Raw genomic sequence first — 25,973 nt, 5'->3', positions numbered from 1 at the left:
AAATGTTCACTATAGACTACGTAAATGTATATTTTTAATCACTTTTAAAGTTGCTGTGTGACATTTTCCCTTATAGCTGTCACAGGATGAATGCAGAGGCACATTATACAAATACAGACCCGAAGAAGTAGATATCGATGTAAGTATTAGCAAGCAGGGTATTATCAGTGCTCTGCCAAAACGCTGGAAATAAGCGTGACAAAAAAGATTTCCTCTTCCTGTTCTGCCCTCCAAAATGGCATCAAATAAATAACGTTTTCTTCTTTTGCACTTAGATTCAATTAAATCCTCACTCCCTGACTTGTCCTCTTCCCACCCCACCCCCATAGTTAGCAGCTGAACAAACTTAGAATCATTTAAATGAAAGTGAAGAGTATTTCTGATATAAAATTATGAAGGATTAGAGACAAAGTAAAACTTTGTCTTCTGGAGAAAGTGTCAACCTCTAGAAATTCTGTCACTGGATGCTTTTGTTATTGCTGTTAATTGTGTTTTACATCACTAACGTCCTTATTTATATCTCATTCTTCCCTCATTTCTGCTGGTTTTATTCCACTGAGCTGTACCTCCTTCTCATTTCAATGCATCCCATCTGATGTGGCTTGAGTTGTGTTGTCTAACAAAGATAAGGTGGTTACTTTAATAGATAAATGACAAGGAAAGAATCTCAAATTTCTTGCTTTCTTGTGTCATTATGCAGTAACACTTGGGATATATTTACTGTTTGTTCTGGGTTTTTATTTTCAGATATGTGATGAACTGGTTTATTGCAGGACCGAAGTCTTATTAAAGTGCTCTCTCATATTTTTATAATTAAAAAATGAGGTATTATCAAGAATTTAAATCATTAAAATTGTTGAAAGTTATTTTTCTCCATTAGCAATGTTTTTACTTGTATTATTATAGTTAGAGGCAATTTTTTCTGAAGAACATAAAAGCATAATTTAAAAAATATAAAAAGAGAATCCAGTCTGTGTTTTAATTAAGGATTGCATAAGTTACTTAAACTCTCCAGCAGTTTGTAGAGAAAATATCTTAACCCCATTAAAACGATTTGCTGAAGTCATAGGAGACTGCCTGGTTACTAAGAGTATTTTGAATTGTGTAAGTTAAGTAGTATGGTGGAAAATGCTTTTTTACTTTATATGCATTTTTTAAAGCGTCCTATCTCTGTATTCTATATTTTAATTTTTATTTTATTGATTGAAATGAAGATTGACCTGATTAGCTATTCCTTGGCTGTTTTAAATGTGAGGGTTTTTTTTGTTATGCCTAAATCCAATTACAGGAAAAATTAAAAACTGCTAACAAAAGACATCTTCTCTGTAACCTAGGCCAAGCTAAGCCGACTGTGTGAGCAAGATAAAGTGGTACACGCTCTGGAGGAGAAACTTCAGCAGCTCCACAAGGAGAAAGTAGGACAATTATGTTTATTATCTACAACTGATGTTACTTTATATGATGATTATCAGGACACTGATAACTGAAGTAGAAAAGAATTAATTCGATGATGCAGAACATTAAGTGTAATCATTTTTTTATTATAATAGTACACGCTTGAGCAAGCTTTGCTGTCAGCCAGCCAAGAGATAGAAATGAATGCAGATAACCCAGCAGCCATTCAGACCGTGGTGCTTCAGAGGGACGATTTACAAAACGGACTGCTCAGCACATGTCGTGAACTCTCTCGAGCCACTGCAGTAAGTAGCAGAGTTTCCTTCCTAGTAAACAGCAGAATGGTATGCTGTTCTTTTTTTTATTATTTAATTTATATCATTTTAATTGGGCTTTCTGTAGGATTTTTCTTTATTAGTACAAAATTTTAATTTGTTGCTCTTAATTAAGACTAACAAAAATAAAAGGTGGTCTTTGTTTTTTTAATTAGTGGACCTTGTGTTCTTTGTGAAATAGTTTTACAGGGAATGTCAACACACCTGTTTTTATATATTATGAAGATGAAAAGTTCTTTATAACATTAAAAGTTGTTGCTGTTAGGAAAATAAATGTCACGTTAGAATAATTTTTGGAAGGTGATAATTGGATTCATTGAACCAGCCGTTTCAATTAAAGGCTCCCGAGAAATGCTTTTAAGAAGCCGCCAGCATTACCATTTTACAGCTGCAGTGTGATCTAAGGTTAGATGATAGTTTTGAGTAAGAAATATAATTAGCAGAACCTTTAACCCGTAGTCCAGTTACTTTATAATAAAGAGTCTCCTGGGATTACCAAATCTAAAAGTCTTACTTAAGAGTTTATAAATTGAGTGTTTTATGAGTTTAAAGAGTCTGCTTTAGATCCTATGACGTACTCATTTCTAAACATAGTAAGAGCACCTGCCCAGGCAGCCCTTTGAAAGGGAAAAAAGCCATCTGTTACAGAAAACTGCAAACACACCCTTGTGTGTACCTTCCGTGGGCTGTTTAGGGAGCAGCTACCTTTGAAGAAAGTCCTCAGACAGTATAACTTAACAAAGAGAGGTCTTCCCTAGCTGGGAAGCTACCAGACTCAACATGGCATCCATTCTAAACACTAAATTCACTTTCCAAACACAAACTACTTTTAAAGGAATATACCATGGTTTTATATAAATCATAACTTGGTTTTTGTGACTCTTAAGTACTTTATATTTTATATACCTATTATTCCTGCCTGTTAGTACAGGAGATACAGATTTGATCCCTGGGTTAGGAAGATTCCCTCCTTGGAGTAGGAAATGGCAACCCACTCCAGTATTCTTGCCTGGAGAATCCCATGGAGAGAGGAGCCTGGTAGGCTAAGATCCAGAGTCACACAGTCAGACACAACTGAAGCGTTTTACCATTCTTTAAAACAAACAAACAAAAATACTGATACTTCCATTATCTCATCTGAGTTTCTTAATTATACACTGGCATAGATAGATATTTTAAGAATTTAATATCCTTGCAGTTGTGATCTCCTTGAAATCAGAACCATATCTTATTCACCTTTGTAACTCTAGCATTCAGCAATATAGGATGTGCATTAAAAATGTGATAAATTGGGGACTTACTGTTGGTCCAAAACAATGCAGGGGATGTGGGTTCAATCCCTGATCAAGGAACTAAGACCCCACATTCCACGGGGCAAGTGAGCCTGCACCACAATGAAAGATCCTGCATGACACAGCTAAGACCCACTGTGATGAATGAACTGAATGACTTACCCAGCGTTATAAAGCCAATTGAATGCAGTGCCTCCTAGAGGTCAACTCCAGGTCTTCTAGCCATAACCCTGAAGCCTTAGGTCTACATAGCTTTTTATAATATTGTCATAAAGAAATGTTATCTACAAGGAAGTAATCATTTAGTGCATCAGTGATGGGTAGGATTTGGAAGAAAGGTGAAGGGCAGCCCATACAGGACAAAACGCTCTGAATTATAGCTGACAGATGAGAATGTGAAGGGCATATTTGGAGAAGCAAGAAATAGAACTGAGTAGCTGGCTGGAATCGAAGGTAGGAAATATGAGATAAGGAAGGGAAAGAGGGGTTAAGCTGTCAGTGCCAAGTTAATGAAAAGCTTGGAATTTGTATGACAGTCTGAGTCAAATCAAAATTAAGTTGGAAACTATTTCACAATTTGGTGTCTGTGATAAAAAGTTTTAGAGATATATAGTGTTTAATTGAACTATTATTTCTTCCCTTACCAAATAGGTTTAGTAACTTAAATCTCATCTGTAGGCTCTCTCCCAAGATACCTCCAGTCCTGATGGAAGTTTATCAGATACGTTCAAAGAAATAATCATTTTTGAGTATCTCACTTTCTGGTTGTTACCGCATATGATCACTTTGCTGGGATTTTTTTTTTCCTTCGCCTTCAGCGTTATTCACTGGTCATTTATAAACCCTCAATATGTTCTTCTAAGACAGGTCTTAATGCATAGACTACAAACTATGTTATCTGTGCCTTTAAGTAAACATATTCATATTTGTAGCTTAGGGCTACAAATGGTTGGAACTCACTGGATGTTGACAATACTTAAATTATATATCTGCCAAAAGAATCCCAAAGGATTCCTCTGATTCTTTAACAGTTGATTTTGGGGCATTGGTTCCAATCCAGGTCCTGAGATATAAAAGATACAAGGTATGATGTTAGAGCAGAGCTTTGATCTTCTCACCTGGTTGGCCACTGAGGTATTAAAACCAAGATTTAATACATGCTAAACATGTAAAGCAGTGTTGTCTATGTGTTTAATTCTTGATGCAGTGTCTCTTCTCTCTAAATCCTATCCAACACACACACACACACACACACACACACACACACACACACACACACACTCATGCATGAGTGTGCTTTAAATTTAAAGCGCATGATGTCTTTGTGTGCTCTCCTGGCCTCTGCTTCTTTTTTTCTTTGTTTTTAATTTTTTTTTAAACTATTCTACTCCTTTTTGACCTAAGCCTAATTAGTAGGAAGGATCATTGTAACAGTCAGTTATCCCTTGAAAATTGTCAGCATGTCGCTGTCTTAGTTTGGGTGTTTTCTGAAAGCAGAGCCCGGGATGAGGACCTGGGAGCTGTTTCCAGGAAATGAAAGTGATGGAGGAAGTGTGGAGAATGAGTCGGGGCGGGGTGTGGGGAGTGGCCAGGAGAAGAGCCAGTGGAGGTTCACTGCTGAGTTGGTCGCCACTGTGGACTAGTAGGGACCCTCTGAGGAAATGAGCTAAATATTTCTAGATTTCCCACTGAGAGGTGGGGAGGCTGGGCTGTCTCTCACTCCTTGGTCGCAGTTGCCCCGGGGTCCTTAATTCACCGGCATTTCCAAAGTGCCCTAGTTGATTGACCATCAACACTGGCACACGTGGAGTTGACCACAGTGCCTTGAAATCAGGTGAGCAGAGGGCTAAGTATCTGCTCCAGTCACCTTTTTCAGGAAGTTTACATTTAGGCTTTGTCTCTGATTGTAAGAGAAATATTCTCGTGCTTTATTCACTCAGCAGTGTTGCCTTTATTCTTTCTGACAGCTCAAGGAGCCAGGTAAAGCAGATGCTCTTCACATGCCTTAGATGAGAATTTAGGGTTCATCCAGTAATGGTAGCAAAATATATTTGTATTTCTGTGTTACTATGCAAAATAGCTGTAATAATTATCTCCATGTTATTTTCATTCTCATTACCTCCACTGCACAGATGAATAAGCACCTCAGGTTCATGAAGGTTAAATGACTTCCAAAGTGACATAGCCAATTAAAAACAGATCAACACCTAAATCCAGGACTTTTAAGATTTTTTTTTTCAATGTGGACCATTTTAAAAGTATTTATTGAATTCGTTACATTACTGCTTCTGTTTTATGTTTGGATTTTTTTGCCTTGAGGCATGTGGGATCTTAGCTTCCTGACCAGGGATCGAACCCACATCCCCTACAGTGGAAGGTGAAGTCTGAACCTCTGGGCCACCAGGAAAGTCCCTAGGATTTTTTTATTCTTAGACTTCTGTATTTTCTACTCCACTTTACTCTTTGTAGTTACATAATTTGTATTTTCTGGAACATGGAATCAAATCTAGATTCTCTTAATCAAACATTTACAGTCAAAATTCCATGGTTCAATCCTGGGTTTTGGCACCAAAGAAATACATGAACAAGTAAATAAAAATAAAGTTGGAATTTAAAGAAAAGAACCATAAAGCCCCCCAGTCATCCTGAATCATGCTAGTAGATGGCCTATGCATTTATCCACTGCAGAATAGGACCAATATATGAATAGTAGTGAACATTGTGAATATTTCTGGAGCAGTTTATTGGATGCCAGATTCCATTATAAGTGTTTTCACACATAGTTAAGCCATTTAAGAACCCTTTTGCAGGGATACTATTACTACTGTGTTAAAAATGGAAAAATGAAACAGAGAGATTGCCCAGAGTTACAGTGAAGGAGCATTTTGTATAGACTTCCAGTAACTTTAAATTTACGTTCTAGACCAGATTCTGCATGGGAGGGACTTAAGTCAGTGGAGACTTTAGACTGGAAGGATAAAGTTTAACAGGCTGGGGAAGAGGACAGATAACCCACCTTGAAGAGAAGCGTGCACTTGAAATCTTCATCTTCTCATTCTCCATATCACACAGAGCTGCTGAGAATTATAGCAAAATGTGATTTTTTATAACAAATCTATTGACATACATGGATTGTCATGAAATACACTTTGAAAGATTTCATGATGATTTTTAAATACACTGGTTGTTTCATGATTGTAATACAACATCCTAGAAACAGAGGCAGCCAGGGGTGATAAACCTCCTGAAATGCTGCAATGGAAAGTACCCAGCAACACTCGTGAGGTTGGGGGAATCAAAAATCAAGTCTAAATCTCAGCAAACCTCAGCCTCTAACTACGAGTTTATAGGAAACAGAAAACAGAAGCACAAGCTAAGCAATACCACAGGAATTCAGTTAACAGAATCTAACATGGGAGAAATTCTATAGAACAAGTGACCCATTCTCTTCAACAAATAAGTAGCAAAGGAATAGACAAGGACATTGTTACAGTTTAAAATATTTTTTAGGACTTCCCTGGTGGTCCAGTGGTTAAGAATATGCCTGCCAATGCAGGGGACACAGGTTCAGTCCCTGGTCTGGGAAGATTCCAGAGCTCTGAGCCCTTGCTCTAGGGCCCGTGTTCTGCAGCAAGAGAAACCAGGACAGTGAGAAGCCCGAGCACCACCACTATGGAGTAGCCGCTGCCGGCCGCAGCTGGAGAAAGCCGCACAGCCATGAAGAGCCAGCACAGCTAAAAATCAAGAAAAGAACTTTTAAAATATATTTTTAAAGTAATACATGTGTGTGCTCAATCGCTCAGTTGTGTCTGACTCTTTGAGAACCCGTGGACTGTATGTAGCCCTTCAGGCTCCTCTGTCCAAGGGATTTTCCAGGCAAGGATACTGGAGTGGGTAGCCATTCCCTTCTCCAGGGGATTTTCCCAACCCAGGGCTTGAACCCAGGTCTCCTGCATTGCGGGCAGATTCTTTACCATCTGAGCCACCAGGGAAGCATATTAGTTATTAAAATTCATTAGAATTTGTCTGTTATCTTTTTCATTTTTGTTTCTTTTATGAGGTGTTTATAAATGAAACCATATAATCTCTGGTACTTGCTTTGAAATGATCCCATGGGGATGGAAAATGGATTCTATACATGAAACCAGATTAATCATGTATTGATAACTTTTGCATTTGGGTGCTTGTTGGCTACATTTGTTTATATTTGGAAATTTCCCTTGTACATATCTGAGGAGGATTAACTGCTAACAAAGGGGGAGCATATTAGATCTTTTCTTGTGTTCTATTCTACTTTTATTATTAGAAAAATTCATTATATCTTCAATTTGTACAATAAAAAGCAACCATTTTCTTTGAAATAGAATATTATTTTGTTTCAAAGAGAAGATTAGAGGAGAAACTAAATATATGAGTTGAAGATTATAACTAGCCAGTACATTAAAGATTATAAGTAGCCAAAAAAGTAAAATGACTAATTGTTATCATAAACTAGATATTTAAAATAAAGGTAGCTCTGTAACTACCTGATTCAGTTGAACCTCACTTTATATAGTTTGAATTTGTCTCTTGTAACATCTTTTTAGGTTTAAAAAAGCCAATATACTAGTTATTATTAGATAGTATAATAAGATATGTTATGTGTTTAGTAAGTAGTGATTTTTATCTCTGATGCAGTTATATACTAAGGCAAGTATAAAATCATTTAAAATATTATTTTTAAAAAAATTATTCAAATTCTAAACACATTGTTAATATCTATGCCAACAAATCTCTACATCGTGAAGGTAAAACTGAAATTACATTAACCTTATTTTGATTAATCTCAAAAATCAACTAGTTCTGATACCCAGTTGACAGAATTGTTATCATTGGGTAGTAATAGCCAAAATTAATATTTTTTGTGCCTAATCACTGAAACATAATGGTAAATTTAAATTGTTGTTTGCTGTTTAGTCGCTGAGTCAGGTCCGACTCTTTTGCAGCCCCATGGACTGTAGCCTGTCAGGCCCGTCTGTCCATGGGATTTTCCTTCCATGTGCCATTTCCTTCTACAGAGGATCTTCCTAACCCAGGGATTGAACCCACAACTCCTGCATTGCAGGTGGATTGCTGAGCTACCAGGGAAGCCAGATTTAAGTACTGCAGTATTTTAATTTTCCAAGGTGTAGTTGTGGACATTCATCTGTAATATTTAAACATGAAGAATTGTTGGAGCTTAAGAAGCTAATTTTTTTGTTGTTCAGTTGCTAAGTCATGTCCAACCTTTTGCAACCCCATGAACTGAAGCATGCTGGGCTTCCCTGTCCTTCACTGTCTCCCAGAGTTTGCTCAAACTCATGTCCTTTGTGTCAGTGATACCATCCAAGCATCTCATCCTCTGTTGCCTCCTTTTTCTCTTGCCCTGAGTCTTTCCCAGCTTAATGAGTCGGCTGTTCGTGTGTATCATATTGTATAACTATCCCCATGGGTAGATTTTGTTATAAATTGCCATTGGTTCTGGACAAGGAAAGGAAAGTTCTTATTATATTAAAAACTTGGAAATGAATCATCAGTCTTAAACCCTTCTTAATAAAGCTCGCAATACGGTGCTGCTGTGTCTCTGTAGTTACATATTAAAATTCTCTTTCATCTCTTGTTGATAGTCTGGGGTTTCATTGCCTCTGAATGTTGCAGACCTACTTAAACTTTGGGTTTTTTTTCCCCCTACAGTAGCCAAATCTTATTTCAGTATAGACTGTAAAGAAGTAACCACTATTACAATTTACTTGATGCATGCCGTAAACTTAGACTGAGTCCGATTTTAAAAAGTTTTCTGCCATCCTTGCAGCAAGTCCACATAGGCACGTGCGCTTTGTTTTTAAACCTTTGTTAGAGTAGAACATTTTCAGAAAAATACACAGATTAACCGCACAGACATGGCCAACATCCTTATCAAGGCATTGCATTTTAATGGGATGCTTTCTTCTCCATGACTGCCTCCTCCGCAAAAAAAAGTGACTACCTGACTTTTCAACTATATATTAGGTTTGCCTGTCTTGGACTTTGTTAAAGTATAACCGTATAGGATATACTATTTGGCTTCTCTTAATATTATGAGGTTGATCCATGTGGTTCTAAATCACAGGATTTATCTCATCCTCTTAACTATATGGCTTGAAAAGTCCAGGTCTTTATTGAAAGCACTGCTGTGTTTCCTGACTTGCGCCTGTGATTTTAAGATAATTGTATATGTGCAACTCATCACCCCTTTTAATTGCCTTAGTGTACCTAGATATTATCTTCTTGACAAAAAATGCTAATGTCACATTTAAAGATTTTAACCTTGTACTCGGATAAGCCACTAAACTCTTTAATGAAATGCTTGGCCAGGTGTTGGGAGGACTGGTATGGGGCCAGTGCTGCCCTGTTGCTGGCTGCTTCCCATTGACTTGTGTTACTACTCACATGTAATCATGCTGAAGGAGCCCAGAGGGAAAGGCAGAAACAGGAACAGCAGGATAGTGGTGCTGGTACAGTGGAACAGCAGGACTCTCCAGGTGAGGGAAATTCAAACTATATTGTGTTACCTCACCCCTAGAATATTAGGAAAGTAGGCTGCCTGTAGATCTCTGTTTTTTATGTGAAGGACAAGAATTCCCCACCATCCTAAAATGTTCTCGGATTTAGTTGCCTCTGTAGCAGCTTTGGGCTTCCAAGGTGGCTCAGTGGTAAAGAATCTGCCTGCCAGTGCAGGAGACACAGGAGATGCGAATTCAATCACTGGGTCAGGAAGATCCCCTGAAGAAGGAAGTGGCAACCCACCCCAGTATTCTTGCCTGGAGAATCCCATAAACAGAGGAGCCTGATGGATTACAGTTCACGGGGTTGCAGAGAGTCAGACACAGCTGAGCGTCTGAGCACACACACAGCAGCTTTGGTCTCCCTCTGAACTTTTCTACAAAAGAGGTTCTCTGTCTGCCTGGCAATGCCATCTCCTTACATTGCTGGACTGCCACTGAGTCTGTTCAGTCGCTTAGTGGTGTCTGACTCTTTGCAGCCCCATGGACTGCAGCACGCCAGGCCTCCCTGTCCATCACCAACTCCCGGAGGTTACCCAAACATGTGTCCATTGAGTCAGAGATGCCATCCAACCATCTCATCCTCTGTCGTCCCCTTCTCCTCCTGCCCTCAACCTTTCCCAGCATCAGGGTCTCTTCCAGTGAGTCAGCTCTTCGCATCAGGTGGCCAAAGTATTGGAGTTTCAGCTTCAACATCAGTCCTTCCAATGAACACCCCAGACTGATCTCCTTTAGGATGGACTGTTGGATCTCCTTGCAGTCCAAGGGACTCTCAAGAGTCTTCTCCAACACCATAGTTCAAAAGCATCAATTCTTCAGCACTCAGCTTTCTTCACAGTCCAACCCTCACATCCATACATGACCACTGGAAAAGCCATAGTGTTGACTAGATGGACCTTTGTTGACTGGTTTTTAATATGCTGTCTAGGTTGGTCATAACTTTCCTTCCAAGGAGTAAGTGTCTTTTAATTTCATGGCTGCAGTCACCATCTACAGTGATTCTGGAGGCCAAAACAATAAAGTCTGCCACTGTTTCTTCATCTGTTTGCCATGAAGTGATGGGACCAGATGCCATGATCTTAGTTTTCTGAATGTTGAGCTTTAAGCCAACTTTTTCACTCTGCTCTTTCACTTTCATCAAGAGGCTCTTTAGTTCTTCTTCACTTTCTGCCATAAGGATGGTGTCATCTCCATATCTGAGGTTATTGATATTTCTACTGGCAATCTTGATTCCAGCTTGTGCTTCATCCAGCCCAGTGTTTCTCATGATGTACTCTACATAGAAGTTAAATAAGAAGGATGACAATATACAGCCTTGACGTACTCCTTTTCCTACTTGGAACCAGTCTGTTGTTCCATGTCCAGTTCTAACTGTTGCTTCCTGACCTGTATATAGGTTTCTCAAGAGGCAGGTCAGGTGGTCTGGTATTCCAGTCTCTTTCAGAATTTTCCACAGTTGTGATCCACACAGTCAAAGGCTTTGGCATAGTCAGTAAAGCAGAAATAGATGTTTTTCTGGAACTTTCTTGCTTTTTCAATGATCTATCGGATGTTGGCAATTTGGTCTCTGGTTCCTCTGCCTTTTCTAAAACCAGCGTGAACATCTGTAAATTCACGGTTCATGTATTGCTGAAGCCTGGCTTGGAGAATTTTGAGCATTACTTTGCTAGTGTGTGAGATGAGTGCAATTGTGAGGTAGTTTAAGCATTCTTTTGCATTGCCTTTCTTTGGGATTGCGATGAAAACTGACCATTTCCAGGCCTGTGGCCACTGCTGAGTTTTCCAAATTTGCTGACAGCACTTTCACAGCAGCATCTTTTAGGATTTGAAATAGCTCAACTGGAATTCCATCACCTCCACTAGCTTTGTTCATATCATGGCATCCGGTCCCATCACTTCATGGCAAATAGATGGGGAAACAGTGGAAACAGTGCCTAACTTTATTTCTTTAGGCTCCAAAATCACTGCAGATGGTGATTGCAGCCATGGAATGAAAAGATGCTTACTCCTTGGAAGGAAAGTTATGACCAACCTCGACAACATATTAAAAACCAGAGACATTACTTTGGCAACAAAGGTCCGTCTAGTCAACACTATGGCTTTTCCAGTAGTCATGTATGGATGTGAGAGTTCGAGTATAATGAAAGCTGAGCACTGAAGAATTGATGCTTTTGAACTGTGGTGTTGGAAAAAAACTTGAGAGTCCCTTGGACTGCAAGGAGATCCAACCAGGTCATCCTAAAGGAGATCAGTCCTGGGTGTTCATTGGAAGGACTGATGTTGAAGCTGAAACTCCAATACTTTGGCCACCTGATGCAAAGAACTGACTCATTTGAAGAGACCCTGATGCTGCGAAAGATTGACCTTGGGAGAAGGGGACAACAGAGGATGAGATGGTTGGATGGCATCACTGACTCAGTGGACATGAGTTTGGGTAAACTCCAGGAGTTGTTAATGGACGGAGAGGCCTGGCATGCTGTGGTTCATGGGGTCGCAGAGTTGGATACGACTGAGCAACTGAACTGAATTGAACTGTACTTTCACAGCATCATCTTTTAGGATGATGAGTCTGTTACCCTCATTTTATCCTCCCTGACAATGTATTGTGAGCACTTGTAGAATTATTCTGTATTAAATAGATGACGTGGTTAAGGATTAAGTATGAAAGTTTTCTCTCTGATTTGAGGTTTAGAGATAGTTTTCTTTTCCCCAAAGAAGAAAAGTATAGGTGGGTAGTACCTCTGTCAAAAGCAGGATTCACTATATTAGTTAGCTGCACTAGGTTCATTTGTTGTTGTTCAGTTCCTAAGTTGTGTCCAACTCTCTATGACCTATGGAGTGCAGCACACTAGGCATCTCTGACCTTCACTATCTCCCAGAGTTTGCTCAAACTTATGGCCATCAAGTCGGTGATGCCATCCAACCATCTCATCCTCTGTCGACCCCTTCTCCTCCTGCTTTCAATCTTTCCCAGCATCTGGGTCTTTTCCAGTGAATTAGCTCTTCGCATCAGGTAGCTGAAGTATAGCAGCTTCAGCTTCAGTGGTTCCAATGAATATTCATGGTTGATTTCCTTTAGGATTGGGGCTTCCCTGGTGGCTCAGAGGTTAAAACATCTGCTTGCAAGGCGGGAGACCCTGGTTCAACCCCAGGGTTGGGAAGATGCCCTGGAGAAGGAAATGACAACCCACTCCAGTATTCTCGCCTGGAGAATCCATGGACGAGGAGCCTGGTGGGCTACAGTCCATGGGGTCACAAAGAGTCGGCCACGACTGACGACTTCACTTTTCCTTTAGGATTGATTGGTTTGATCTCCTTGCAGTCCAAAGGACTCTAAAGAGTCTTCTCCAGCACCACAGTTCAAAAAGCATCAATTCTTTGGTGCTCAGCTTACATTATGGTCCACTCTCACATCAATACATGAGTACTGCAAAAGCCATCACACAGCTTTGACTATATGGACCTTTGTCGGCAAAGTGATGTCTCTGCTTTTCAGAATGCTATCTAGGTTTGTCATAGCTTCTCTTCCAAGGAGCAAGTGTCTTTTAATTTTGTGGCTGCAGTCACCATTTGCATTGATTTTGGAGCCCAAGAAAGGAAATCATTACATGAATGTATATTTATTCTAAGTAAATTTATGTCAAGCTTCCAGTGTTATTGAAAATCTGACATGCTAAAAATACAGCCTATTTAGTGTTTTTATTTCTGGACAAATGTTAATCACGACAGATAAGAAAATATTTTACTTATGCCTCTTCTGCATTTTAAGAAACCACTTTCAAGAAAAAATTAATGTATTGTCATGAATAAAATAACATATTTTCTCCAAATAAACCTCTTTAGATCCTACAATCAACTGAGTATTTTGACGTCACGAATGAATAAATAATATAAAGTGTGTTTGTTTGAGTTGTTTGAGGGTTATTTTTGTTTGTTTTTGATTTTTTTAAGTGAAATTTGAATACAGCAGCACAATAATAAATAATTCAGTTGCTCAGCATTCTTCTTAAATGAGCTAAATGAGAGGAAAAAAAGGGAAATGAGTTATAACATGTTGTACTTTGCCCATTATTGATTACAAGAGTGATAACACACCAGCACATTTTCTCCGTGAAAGTAATTAAAACCCTTTGATTTTAGGAACTGGAACGAGCGTGGAGAGAATATGATAAGTTAGAGTACGACGTAACTGTTACCAGGAACCAGATGCAAGAGCAGCTGGATCGCCTCGGTGAAGTTCAGGTACAGAATTATAATAAGTTTACTTTGTTCTAACTGGCTTTGACTGGTACTGTGCAATCCATCTTGTTGGATTCACTCACAGCTTCAGCATTTGTTGCATAATTAGCTACCTAACATCTGGATTTCGATACTTTCAATGATAGGAATCTTACTGTGTCACAAAATAGCCCAGCCCTCATTGTCTAAAAGCTCTTTATCCTGAGCCCCAGGGTGTTCTGTGCTCCTCGCTGTCACTTGCCATTGAAGTAGCAAATTATTTTATCTATTCTATTTTAAATCCCTCTTTTATCAAACTGTTTTAGCCCATTATCTTGACTGCTATATTAATTAGAATAGGGGAAGATGTGGCAACTTTTGGCATAAAGAATCTAATTTTGTGTATAGGTAGATAGGGAGCCAAGGTCCAGGTGTTTGTTTTCTTGTCTGTAAACTGACAATAATAATAGCTGTCTTAAAATATTACCCTGGGGAATGGAGATTATATATGTTTGAAAAAATAATAAAGTCACTTCATACTTGTGACCCTATGTAAATTTAATCATTTGCATTGGAATCCCAGTGGACTGAAGAATTCAGTATAATAAATACAGTAAGGCTGACATAGAAAGTCACCTGTCTTCTATGCATGCTCTCCAAAATAGAATCACTAAACCACATGTAGTTTTTAGGCCCGTCAGTGTTGCTAGTGTAGTTCTTGGGCATTTGCAGTGTTGCCAGGAATTTTTAATTATCTAAATTTAAGTAGCCAGGTGTGGTTGTGACTTCTGTTTTGTACACTGAAGTTACTAAATGCAATATTAAAAAAATGGTAAATATCTAAAATATAACCAAGGGATCAGTAAACTTTATCTGTAAAAGGCCAGATATTAAAGACTTTAGATGTTACAAGTATATACACTCTGCCACAAAATCTTTGGTACTTGGGATTTTTAATAACCCCTTAAGAGTAAGAGTATAAAGTTAATTTTTAGGCTGTAGGCCATAAAAAAAAGCTGTGAACCAAAGCAGTTTGCAGTCCTGATTAACCTAATAAAAAAGGTTCATCACGAAAATTTAGGAGAAGGAAATGGCAACCCACTCCAGTATTCTTGCCTGTAAAATTCCATGGACAGAGGAGCCCGGCAAGCTATAGTCCATGGGGTCGCAAAGAGCTGGCCACGACTGAGCACATGAATATTTAATTAGTATAGGACGTGAGAGAAGACCTGAATAAATGGAGACGTATTAATAGTTATACTGTGTTGTCGATGACCTGATTCAACCTTATCAGGATGAAACTTGTTCCCATAAGCATAATTCTATTCCAACCAAATTTCCAGAAAAGAAAATCACAAAATGGTTCTATATTTTTAAGGTATAATAAAGATCACAAAAGCATTTAGACATTTTTTTTAAAAATGAAAAACTAGGAGGCAAATCTTATGAGAAGCAGCGTTGCACGTATAACCTTAGGCCAGTTACATATGCCTCAGTTTCCACTCAGTAAAATAAAAATAATACTAGTATCTAGCCCTGTTGGGTTATTATGATGGTTGAATGTGTTGATTTTTTTTGAGCACTTAGAATAGAACCAGGCAAATAAAACATACTATATATAAAACATATATAATTATTTGTTAAATACATGAGTAAACAATGAAAACCACATAGGAAACTTGGAAAACGACATACTAGGAAGAAGTATCTTGAACCTCTAGAAATTCAACAAGTTACTTAATTAGATTTGCGGAAAACTTTTTCATTTTGGTTTGGAGAAACAGAAATGCATTAGCAAAATAGACAAAGAACGTGAATAGTTTTAATTGATAGAAAACTTAATAACACAGTTTGCTAACAAGTGTTTGAAAAGTTGGTTAGTGTAACTAGGAACCAGAGAAGTGCAAAATAAAATAAAAATGAGGTTTTCATTAAACCCCTTTCAGATACACAGAAATATGTATTATTTTAAATTATTGCAAAGATAATACATATTCTGTATGTGCAGTTGTCTGATTTGTGTAGTTTATATTCCCTCTCACAAGTCTTTATTGGTATTCACATTTCAGGGCTAGCATAATCATGACAATTTTCATACTTATTACCTGTTTCTTTTTAAGTTTTAGTCCTAAAAATTATATTTATTGTTTTACTATTTATCAATGAGTCATAGAGTTTTGTTAGAATCTTACCAATATTATCTTATTTTGGCTTCAATTAGAGTATTTAGCCTAAGGTCATGAAATGGGTTATTAGAGGTAAAAAGAAGTAGATACAACTTTAGGTTGGAATAAAAATGGCAATAATAAAATGGCAAACTGAAAATTTGTCCTGAAAATTCTTTTTAACTCTATCAGTCAAAACTCTTCAAAATATATTCTGTAAATTGCCCTTTCTTTTTTTGGCATTTCTCTATGTTCTAGAACTTAGGAAGCTAAAATACTTTCCTTTTTTTCCCCCTAAAAATGTTTTGTTTAATTTGAGGTTGGTGAGTTTCTGTTCTGTTGTGTTTTTGTGTTGTTTTGTTGGTTTTGGTTTAGGGGAAGTTCCCCATTTTTAGTCCCATGTAGTCAGTATTCCTTCCCGATTGTAAATAATGCAACACAATGCTTATTGAAAAAATGTGAAATAGTGTACCATGTAGGTCTGAAATATTAAATTTTTCTTTTTCTGCTTTATTTCTTTTATCATCGACATTGCAAAACTGAGAAGGACACACAGATTATATTAAATAGTCTCAAACGTAATCCACTGTGGTTCTCATTGTTTAGATAAGTAATTAGTGGAATTTATAGCTGTATCTCATGATTTCTCTCCCTCTCACCGCCCTCATGTGTGGTCTACCCATTTTTACGGATAGACTGAATCAGCAGGAATTCAGCGTGCACAAATTCAGAAAGAACTCTGGAGAATTCAGGATGTCATGGAAGGACTGAGTAAGCACAAGCAGCAGAGAGGCACTTCGGAAACAGGTACATTAGTTTTGTCTTTTATTCTGCACTAATTGACCATATTATTATATCGAAATGGAATGACATGCAGAATTGGATTTCTCTTGTTATTTTACTAGATTTTTGGCATTAGGAAACAGGTACTTTGTAATAATGAATTAGTACCCAAGTTTATATGTAATATAGAAAGCGAAAGTTCTCCCAGCCACACTCAGACAAAAATAAATCATTGTTTTGTGTCTGTAATTATAAACACACACAATATTTTGGTTTGAGTAGTTTTTTCCCCTCAATAGAAAGTGCTGTTTTCATCGGTATGCTTTTTTCTCCTTAACAACACAGTATAGTAACAGCTGTGTAAAAATACATTGTATAGGTAAACTGTAATTTATCAATTTCACTGTTGATGAACAGTGTATTTTTTTCAGTAGGTTGCTTCCAGTAGGTTGTTGGTGGGTTGGTTGAGGGTTTTTTTTTGTTTTTCTTTGATATAATGAACATTACTGTGTATATGATGAACACACATGCTAGTACTAATGGATTCTACAAAATGAGAGATAAGTTTACGTTTTTCATTTTGATAGGCACAGCCAAATTGCCCTCCTAAAAGATGGTATCAAATCATACTTAAACCAAATGTATTTGAGAAAACCCATTTGCCTGTACTGTCGTTTAAATTAGATATTTCAGTTTGTATTTTTAAGGTAATGAGTTTTTAAATTTATTTTATTGAAGAATAGTGGCTTTATTTGTTAATTTCTACTGTATAGCAGTGTAATGGGTTTTAAATTCAGAAAACATTAATAAACGGGGGGTTAGAAACTAAAGCCTTTGTTGAAATGGAATTGTTCCTTTTTTCTATAGATTTAAGAAGGTATGTTTAGTGTTAAGTAGTTATAGTTTACATTTTTTTTAATAGGTATGATAGGATCAAAGCCTTTCTCAACAGTTAAGTACAAAAATGAGGTAAGTTTGGATTGTTTCTCTAACTATAATTATTTTAATTTATAATTAAAACATGAATTAGAATTTACTCATAACAAAAATGTTTTCTAAATATATCTGTTATTGTCTTAATCTTGAAGTTTCACTGGTTCAGTAATTTGGTGCTTTTAATGAGTGTGATCTTTTTCCCTTTTTTTAATGCAAAAAAATTTGAATCACCACTTTTTATCTATGTTAGAACTTTAACATTGTCATACTTTTTCTAATCTAAGTAATTTGAGTATTTACTTATTATTGTTTGGTGTATTTTTTAAAGTGTATAACTGATAGTTGGCTGTGTATCATGCATACCATAAAGAAATTACAGCTGTAAAGAGATACTGTCAACCTAGTTGAAAGCATCTGTTGTCTTGAATTTTGTATAAAAGTCAACCAAAAAGAAATGGCTTTTTTTCTCTCTTAAATTTACCTAAACGAAGTAGAACAAGATTTTTAAAATTAATTCTTTTATTTTTAAAATGAAATACAGTAGTTTCATAAATTTGTTTTGATGTTGAGCTTCAGAGTAAAGCTAACCTATGGTTACCGAAAAAATGAGATGCAACCAAATTTAAAACCCAGATATTGGCTATCATAAACATTTTCAGTTTTACTTTTTGATATGAGACTCTTGACTTGGCAGTGTCCCTTTAATTTTCTTAAAGTGAATGTAAGTTAACTTACCATTGCAAAGAATTTCGATATACTTAATTCAATATGCTTATCTAAATAAGGTGACTATTCTACAATCTTTAGGAAGAGGAAGTAGTCCCACCTCGTCCTCCACTTCCTCGGTCCTATGACTTTACAGACCAGCCTCCCATAATCCCCCCTCTGCCCAGTGATAGCAGCTCCTTGCTCTGTTATAGCAGGGGCCCAGTCCATCTGCCCGAAGAAAAGAAGATTCACCAAGTTCAAGGATATCCAAGAAATGGATCCCATTGTGTAAGTGGCTGCAATAGCCACAGAGTAATCAATTGTATATCCCCTCATTTTTCCCAACAATTTATTTTTGACTCAATCTTTTCTTTTTATTATTATCAGTATTTTTGTGTTCATATATAACATCGTCTGTGTTTTTCCTGTTTTAGTTTTATGTTGCTTATTTTGTCATTTTTCCCCCCACAATTTTAATATTTCATAGTTTGTTGCTTTTCATGAATATTTTCATCAAGTGGTTATGTTGCATGTGTTTAAGGAGCCATGTTTTAAATCTACCATTTCAGGATATTGGAGGCACAGTGATATCTTTAAATCAGAAAGATGCAAGGAAGAAAAAGATTCTTATCAGGAACGATGAAAAGGTTGGGATGTGGGCAGTTCAGTATAGGAAAACCGTTAGAGCATTTGGACATTGCCAGCGAGAGACATTACCCATGGGAACTAGAAAAAAGCTTAGAGGTTAAGTAAATGTATTAAATGTAATAAGCAAGGAGAAGAGAACAAGAAAAAAAGAAATAGGGTTAATTGAGTTAATATGATATAATTATTTTCAGACTTTAGTTATACTGTGATAAAAATGTTCTGATGACTTTGTCCTTAAGAGGAATATTCTTAATTTTAAAACCAAAAGATATACTGGTTAAAAATCTTTCAAAGTCTTTTTTTTTCCCTATCCTAATTATAACATATATATTAACTGATTTATACACAATATAGCTGACTGAGGCTTTTGATTGTTAAGAGTGTGAGTTTTTGGAGGTAAACATTTTTAAAAAGACTTTTACCTTTTTTGTTTTTTTGTAATTACACATCTTTCTTTCAAGGGTCCAGATTATAGACTCTACAAGAGTGAGCCAGAATTAACAACAGTGGCAGAAGTTGATGAGTCTAATGGAGAAGAAAAATCAGAACCTGCTTCGGAAATAGAAACTTCTGTTAAAGGTCAGCATTTGTGATATGTCTTATCTCCTGTGTTTTTCACACATTTTAGAAACAAATTCAGTTTGCATGCTGACAGAGTGCATATGCGAGCCCACAGTCCCTTATTTGAAACCTGTGGAATTTGACGAGTTTCTGAATTTAGAAGTTTTCAGATATTGGGACAATAATATGACCCATAAACTGTATATTGTAAGTCACCTTCTCTGCTAGGAATCTCCCTTTGTAAACACAGTAATATTTTTGGACTATTCATCCTTTGTGGGATAAAGACTAAAAAACTTCATGTCAGTTCAGGTGAGGTTTTATTGAGAAATAAGTTTATGTCAAACTTGTGAAAAACTTTTTATTTCCTAACCTGACACTTTATTTTGTGGTTTTTACTCTTTCAAAATTATACATAGAAGAGTAGGAATAAGACAGACTGTTATACAATTTCCATAAAAGTAAATTCTATGACATAATGCTTATTTTTCTATGTATACTGATTATCTTTTAATACTTATTTATTTGGCTGTGCTGAGTCTTAGTTGAAGTATGTGGTATCTAATTCCCTGACCAGGGATCAAACCTGGGCCCCCTGCATTGGGAGCTCGGAGTCTTAGCCGCTGGACCACCAAGGAAGTCATCTGATTATTTTTTAATGCTAGTCATTCAAGAAATCAATATTATTTTTTTTAAAAAAAGGATAGAGAGGGGGCTATTTAGGAATAAGACAGGAAAAAACAGATATAGTACAGTACTTGAACTTTGAGTTGATCATGGTCTAAAAGAAAAGCTCTAAAGACATTCTTTGGAGAATAATGGACATTTGGATAGGTTCTAGATACTGCCTAATGATGCTGTGAGACTGTGGTTATTTAGGAGATATAGTAAATGAATTCTGAAACACTTAGGAGTAAAGTATCTGTGACTTACTTTCAAAAATGTTTCACCAAAAAAATTTGTTAGTGAAAAATACTCTAGAATGTGGGATTTTTCAGAAAAGTAATTTCTGATCATCATTAACTTTCTAGTCAATTTTTTTAAACCTGCTAGAGGGTCACAAAGTAAATTTTGAACAATATGAAATGGTAATATTCACATAGTTTTTTCCATAATTGGAATATTTTTCAAGGTTTTCTAATGTCAGTGTTTTTTTTTTTCCCCGTTAGAAAAATACTGCTATCTTGAAAAGTTAATATCTATACACCTTTCTCATTCAAATCATATCTTCTCATTGGAAGTCTTTGTTAACTTTCTCTTTTCACAGACAAATTTAAGTTAAAGAGTCACAGTCTTAGTCCTTACCATATTGTTGCATGTAGTTATAAATATGCAGGAATTATCAGACAGCAAACAAAAGTAAATGTTTTTGGTAACTAGATATCCTGGCCAATCCTCCCACAAACAGGGATTATAAAAGCTGCCTCAGGGACTTCCCTGGTGACCCAGTGGCTCAAACTCCACAGTTCCGATGCAGGGAGCCCCAGTTCACTCCCTGGTCAGGGAACTAGATCTTACATGCCATAACAAAGAAGTTGCATGCCAAAACTGAAAAGATCCTGCATGCCACAACAAATCTTCAGATCCCAAGCGCCACAACCAAGGGACTTGGTGCAGCCAAAAAAAAAAGCTAGTTCAGGAACTTCCTGGTGGTCCAGTGGCTAAGACTTTGTGCTCCCAATGCAGGGAGCCTGGGTTTGATCCTTGGTCGGGGAACTGGATCCCACATGCTGCAACTGAGTTCACATACCGCCACTAAAAGATCCCGTGTGCTGCAACTAAGACCTAGCACTTTTATATAAAAGCTGGTTCATATCACTTAAATTTTTTGAGAAGCTTCAAGAAGTTGAAGAAAAGTAAAGAAAGGAATGTTCAGGTGGAAAATTACGTGAAGGGTGGTTCATTTGTCTGGGCTTCCCTGGTAGCTCAGATAGTAAAGAATCCACCTGCAGTTCAGGAGACCTGGGTTCTAGCCCTGAGTGGGAAGATCGCATGGCTACCCACTCCAGTATTCTTGCGTGGAGAATTCCATGGACAGAGGAGCCTGGTAGGCTAACAGTCCATGGGGTCACAGAGTCAGGCACAACTAAGTGACTAATACATGCATCATTAGTCTACTCAGACCACCGTAACAAAATACTATAGAACAAGTGCTTGTTTTGTGGGGGTTTATTTGTTTTGGTTTTGTTTTGCATATTTGGCTGTGTTGGGTCTTAATTAAGGCATGCAGGGTCAGTTAGCCCAAAGCATGTGGGATATTAGTTCATGGAGCAGGGATCAAACCCATGTCCTGTGCATTACAAGGTGGATCCTTAACCCCTGGACCACCAGGGGAGTCCCACCAAGAGCTTTACACAACAGACACTTGTTCTTACAGTTCTGCAGGCTGAAAGATCAAGTTCTGGGAAGGTTTTCTAACTTTTTATTTTGTATTGGGGGTGCAGTTGATTAACATACAATGTTGTGATAGTTTCAAATGAACACAAAGGGACTCAGCCAGCCATACTCCCCTCCCACCCATGCTGCCACAGAGCACTGAGCAGAGGTCCCTGTGCTATAGAGTCCTTGTTGATTATCCATTTTAAGTATGGCAGAGTGTACATGTCCACCCCAAACTCCCTAGCTATTCCTTTCTGCCTCCCTTTTCCTGGGTAACCATAAGTTCATTCTCTTAAGTCTGTGAGTCATAACAACCTCCTTTTATGTCCACAACATAAAGGGGCTAGGGTTTCAGCAGGAATTTTAGGAAGACCACTTCAGTCTATAGCAAGAGGCATCCAGGAAGTTACTAAGTGGAGCATGAAAGCCAGCTTTCACTTTGTGACAGGATAAAGCTCAGAGCATGAACATATTAGTAGTCTGCTAGGAGACCCAGTCAGATAAAGTTGGGACCCTCTGAAGGGTATACTCTTAGTGAAAACTGATTAATTTGGTTTCATCAAAATTTAGAACTTTTGCCCATCAGAACAGGAGAAAAAATTACCAATACATACACCTGACAAAACCCTTGTATCCAAAATATATAAACAACCCTTGTAAATCAATAATAAACAACCCAGTGCAGGCATATAAGCCTTGGAGAGCTAACAAATAAGGTATACAAATGACCAGTAAGCACATGGAAAAGTTTACAACTTATTGATCATAAAAGAATTGCAGTTTTAATGCAAATAAAAATCACAATGCACACCATCTAAAATGACTGAACTTAAAAGACTGACTGACTACCTAGTGTTGGTTAGGATGTGGACCAGCTGAAATTCACACCTATTTCTGAGGTGGTCGAAGATAGAACAATAGTCCAGCAGCTTCTTATAAAGTTAAACATGCAGTTATCAAACTTAGGAATCCTATGTATCTACCTAAGAAAAATGAAAACATAACTCCTCACAAAGACTTATTCAAGGGTCTGTAAAGCAAGCTTTAATTCATAGTAGATGAAAACTGGAAGCAGTCACATGTCTGTCAAGAAGAGTATGGATGAACAAATTTTAATACTCTTAGCAAAAAACTCATAGATATATTTACTCATAAAAACTGTACTGTCTGAAATATGTTCTCTCAAAGTTTTTCTTCTTTTAAAATTTGGGTTTTTTTTTTTTTTTAAGTGTAATCCTAAAAATAAAAAAAAAATTTTTTTTTAAAAAGTATAATAGACTCTCATCTGAATAAATTGTCTGAAGTATACAGATCAATTACAGTGTAGTTTATATTTTACCACATGACTTAAAATAGAGCTCTTAAAAATGGATTGCTGTTGTAAAGCAATTATCCTTCAATAAAAAAAAGAAATGGACCATTGACTGGCACAACAGAAAAGTCTTTTGTTTGCTTTATAAAATTACTTGTAACATAGCAGTCCAGCTCTTCACATTCTTAAATATACAATTCTCATAAACACACAGTTTCATAATATTTCGTCTTGATTCAGCTGCAGATTGTTTGATTCTTAACCTATAGGGACTGTGAATGGTTGACCACTATCTGGTTTTAGTGGGAAAAATAAGATTTCATTTTTCTGTTGATACTTAGTTCATGACGTTAGTGAACCTCAAGAGAGTGATTTTTTTTTTTTTTCAACAAACCATCAAGATTTGATTAATTCCTTCCTTTACTTGTGTCCTCCGTGGACAACAGTGCACATCTTCTGCTTAAACAAGACAACTATGATACAAGTGAATACATTTTCTGTTAACTGACCACTAGCTTTTATTGTTATGTTAATGATTTTGTGTGTACAGCTGTGTGTTGTTTTCTAATTATAAAAGTAGTACGTATTCATTCTACAGATTTTCAGAAATGGGAAAGAAAAGTTAACTTCAATTGCCTATAGTTAACGTCTCTTAACATTGTTAGTAGATTCTTTATTGAAGTAGTGCAGTGTGATTGAAAGAGATCAAATGAAAATGAAGGACATTTAGGTAAATGACTACCTTTCGACAATAACTTTGCTAATCTGCGTGAGGGGATTAGATTAAGGTACTTTCAGCCTCTGAAAATAATTGTAAATATTTCATGAAGAAGGAGAGCAACAACAGGAAAAGCAGAAACGCCAGCCATGATGCTGCTGAGCTGTATGGATGTGAAGAAGTCCATTAACCCAGAAACTGCATTTCCTTTACCTTCTTGTCTTTACAGAGTTGTTGTGAAGATATATGATCCATTGAGTGTTACTAAATTTTTATAATGTTTTAATGTCATCTGTTATAGTCAGTAGAACTTTATTTCTAAATCTAACCCTAAATTTGTCTGGTTAGCATCATTGCTGGTTTATAGATAAAATGACTAATGAAGGGTTGTTAATGTTTCCTTATCTCTTTTCAAACAATAAATTTGCATTCTAATTTTAAAAGTCTCAGAAACTGAATAGATCAGTGAGAGATAGTGTCATGTGAATATGTTTTAGAGAGAGCAGTGTCATGTGAAGATGTTTTATAGAACTTACTGCTCTTTTTACTTTTAGGTTCCCACTTTCCTGTTGGAGTAGTCCCTCCAAGAACAAAATCACCAACACCTGAATCTTCGACAATAGCCTCATATGTAACGTTAAGGAAAACTAAGAAGATGATGGATTCAAGAACGGTATTTAACTATCCATTAATTTCTAGAAGGATTCTGAAACCTATTTCTTGCCACATTTATGTACGTTTTAATTTTAGGGGATTGTTTTGGAAATTTTGTTTGGCGTACCACGCAGCTTGCAGGATCTTAGTTCTCCAACCAGGGATCAAACCCATGCCCCGAGCAGTGGAAGTTCAGAGTGCTAAGCACTAGATCACCAGGGAATTCCCATCAAAACTTTTTTTTTACATATTCTAAGAAAAAATTAGCAATCTTAATTTCTAAAATTCCATTCAGGGAATTAGCACCTCAGGAAGCCCTGGGGGTGCAGTGGTACCATGCGCCACCAGGCATGGCGCCTGCCCATACAGGCGATGTGGGTTCAGTCCCTGGGTTGAGAAGATCCCCTGGAGGAAGAAATGGCGACCCACTCCAGTATTCTTGCCTGGAGAATCCTATGAACAGAGGAGCCTGGCAGGCTACAGCCCATGTGGTCACAGAGTCAGACACGACTGAAGTGATTTAGCAGCCACACAGTTGGCATCTCAGAGGACAAGCCTAATTTAGGTTTTCTTTGCTCAGACTCCACATGGAGCCTTTAGTGACCAGTTTGTGGAATCTGTTCTCAGATAGCTGCTCCTTGACACCTCTAAGAATTTCCTTAAGAGAGTGATAAACACATTCTGTGATCAGACAAGCTGATGGATTTACAAGCCAGCCTGAGTTTTCAGGGCCTTTCTGCTGTGGGAGACTTAGACTTTGCTAGTCCTCTGGTTACAATGAGAAATGTGAATTAAGAATGAGAAGGAAATCCTCTATTTTTCACACTTTCATCTAAGATCCATTTAATTCAAACTGACTTTTCACCAGTCTAACCTTGGTTTTCTTGGGAAGATTCCCAGAGGATTTAACTCACTTCCCCAAGTACTCTCTTGAAATTTGGACTGCGAAAGAACTTTCACTTTTCGCCTTTTTTTAAAACTTTTCATCTTTATAAATTCTATTTATTTGGTATGAGATAACTTAAAATGATAAGAAAAGACTGAAAAGTACAACAAATGATGATGATTCTTGAAAGATACTAAAGTACAAGCACAACGTATATCCCCCCAATTCTGATAGATTTATATATAAGAAATATAATGGTTCTGTAATACTATTGTTCATAGAGTTAGGCATTTTTTTAGATTAAAAGGGTGTTTTCTTTGAAAATAGTAATGTAAACAGGAAAAAAAAACTTAAAATGCATGTTGAGGACAAACAGAAAGATATTAGTGGATTTATATTATTCTATAACTATCTTTTTAAAAA

The 25,973-nt window shown here is 37.0% G+C and overlaps 1 protein-coding gene across 6 annotated transcripts in view; it reads left to right on the top strand.

The window, feature by feature from the left end:
- PLEKHA5 (pleckstrin homology domain containing A5) overlaps positions 1-25,973 on the top strand; it is a 261,444-nt gene that overhangs the window by 221,763 nt on the left and 13,708 nt on the right. For 4 of the 6 annotated variants that reach the window (XM_068969980.1, XM_068969984.1, XM_068969982.1 and 1 more), the window contains 8 exons: positions 77-139; positions 1,335-1,415; positions 1,551-1,700; positions 13,723-13,824; positions 16,661-16,772; positions 17,671-17,717; positions 19,502-19,619; positions 24,565-24,683. In XM_068969980.1, the coding sequence (XP_068826081.1) occupies positions 77-139; positions 1,335-1,415; positions 1,551-1,700; positions 13,723-13,824; positions 16,661-16,772; positions 17,671-17,717; positions 19,502-19,619; positions 24,565-24,683 (792 nt within the window). Of the gene's footprint in view, positions 1-76; positions 140-1,334; positions 1,416-1,550; positions 1,701-13,722; positions 13,825-16,660; positions 16,773-17,670; positions 17,718-18,491; positions 18,681-19,501; positions 19,620-24,564; positions 24,684-25,973 lie in introns of all 6 variants that reach the window. The other 2 variants (XM_068969979.1, XM_068969978.1) reach the window with 1 other exon arrangement.

The sequence above is a fragment of the Capricornis sumatraensis genome, chromosome 4, assembly GCF_032405125.1.
Source record: "Capricornis sumatraensis isolate serow.1 chromosome 4, serow.2, whole genome shotgun sequence".
In the NCBI taxonomy this organism is placed as follows: domain Eukaryota; kingdom Metazoa; phylum Chordata; class Mammalia; order Artiodactyla; family Bovidae; genus Capricornis; species Capricornis sumatraensis.
Note: the sequence above shows the minus strand (reverse complement) of the source record. Positions and strands in the feature narration are given on the sequence as shown.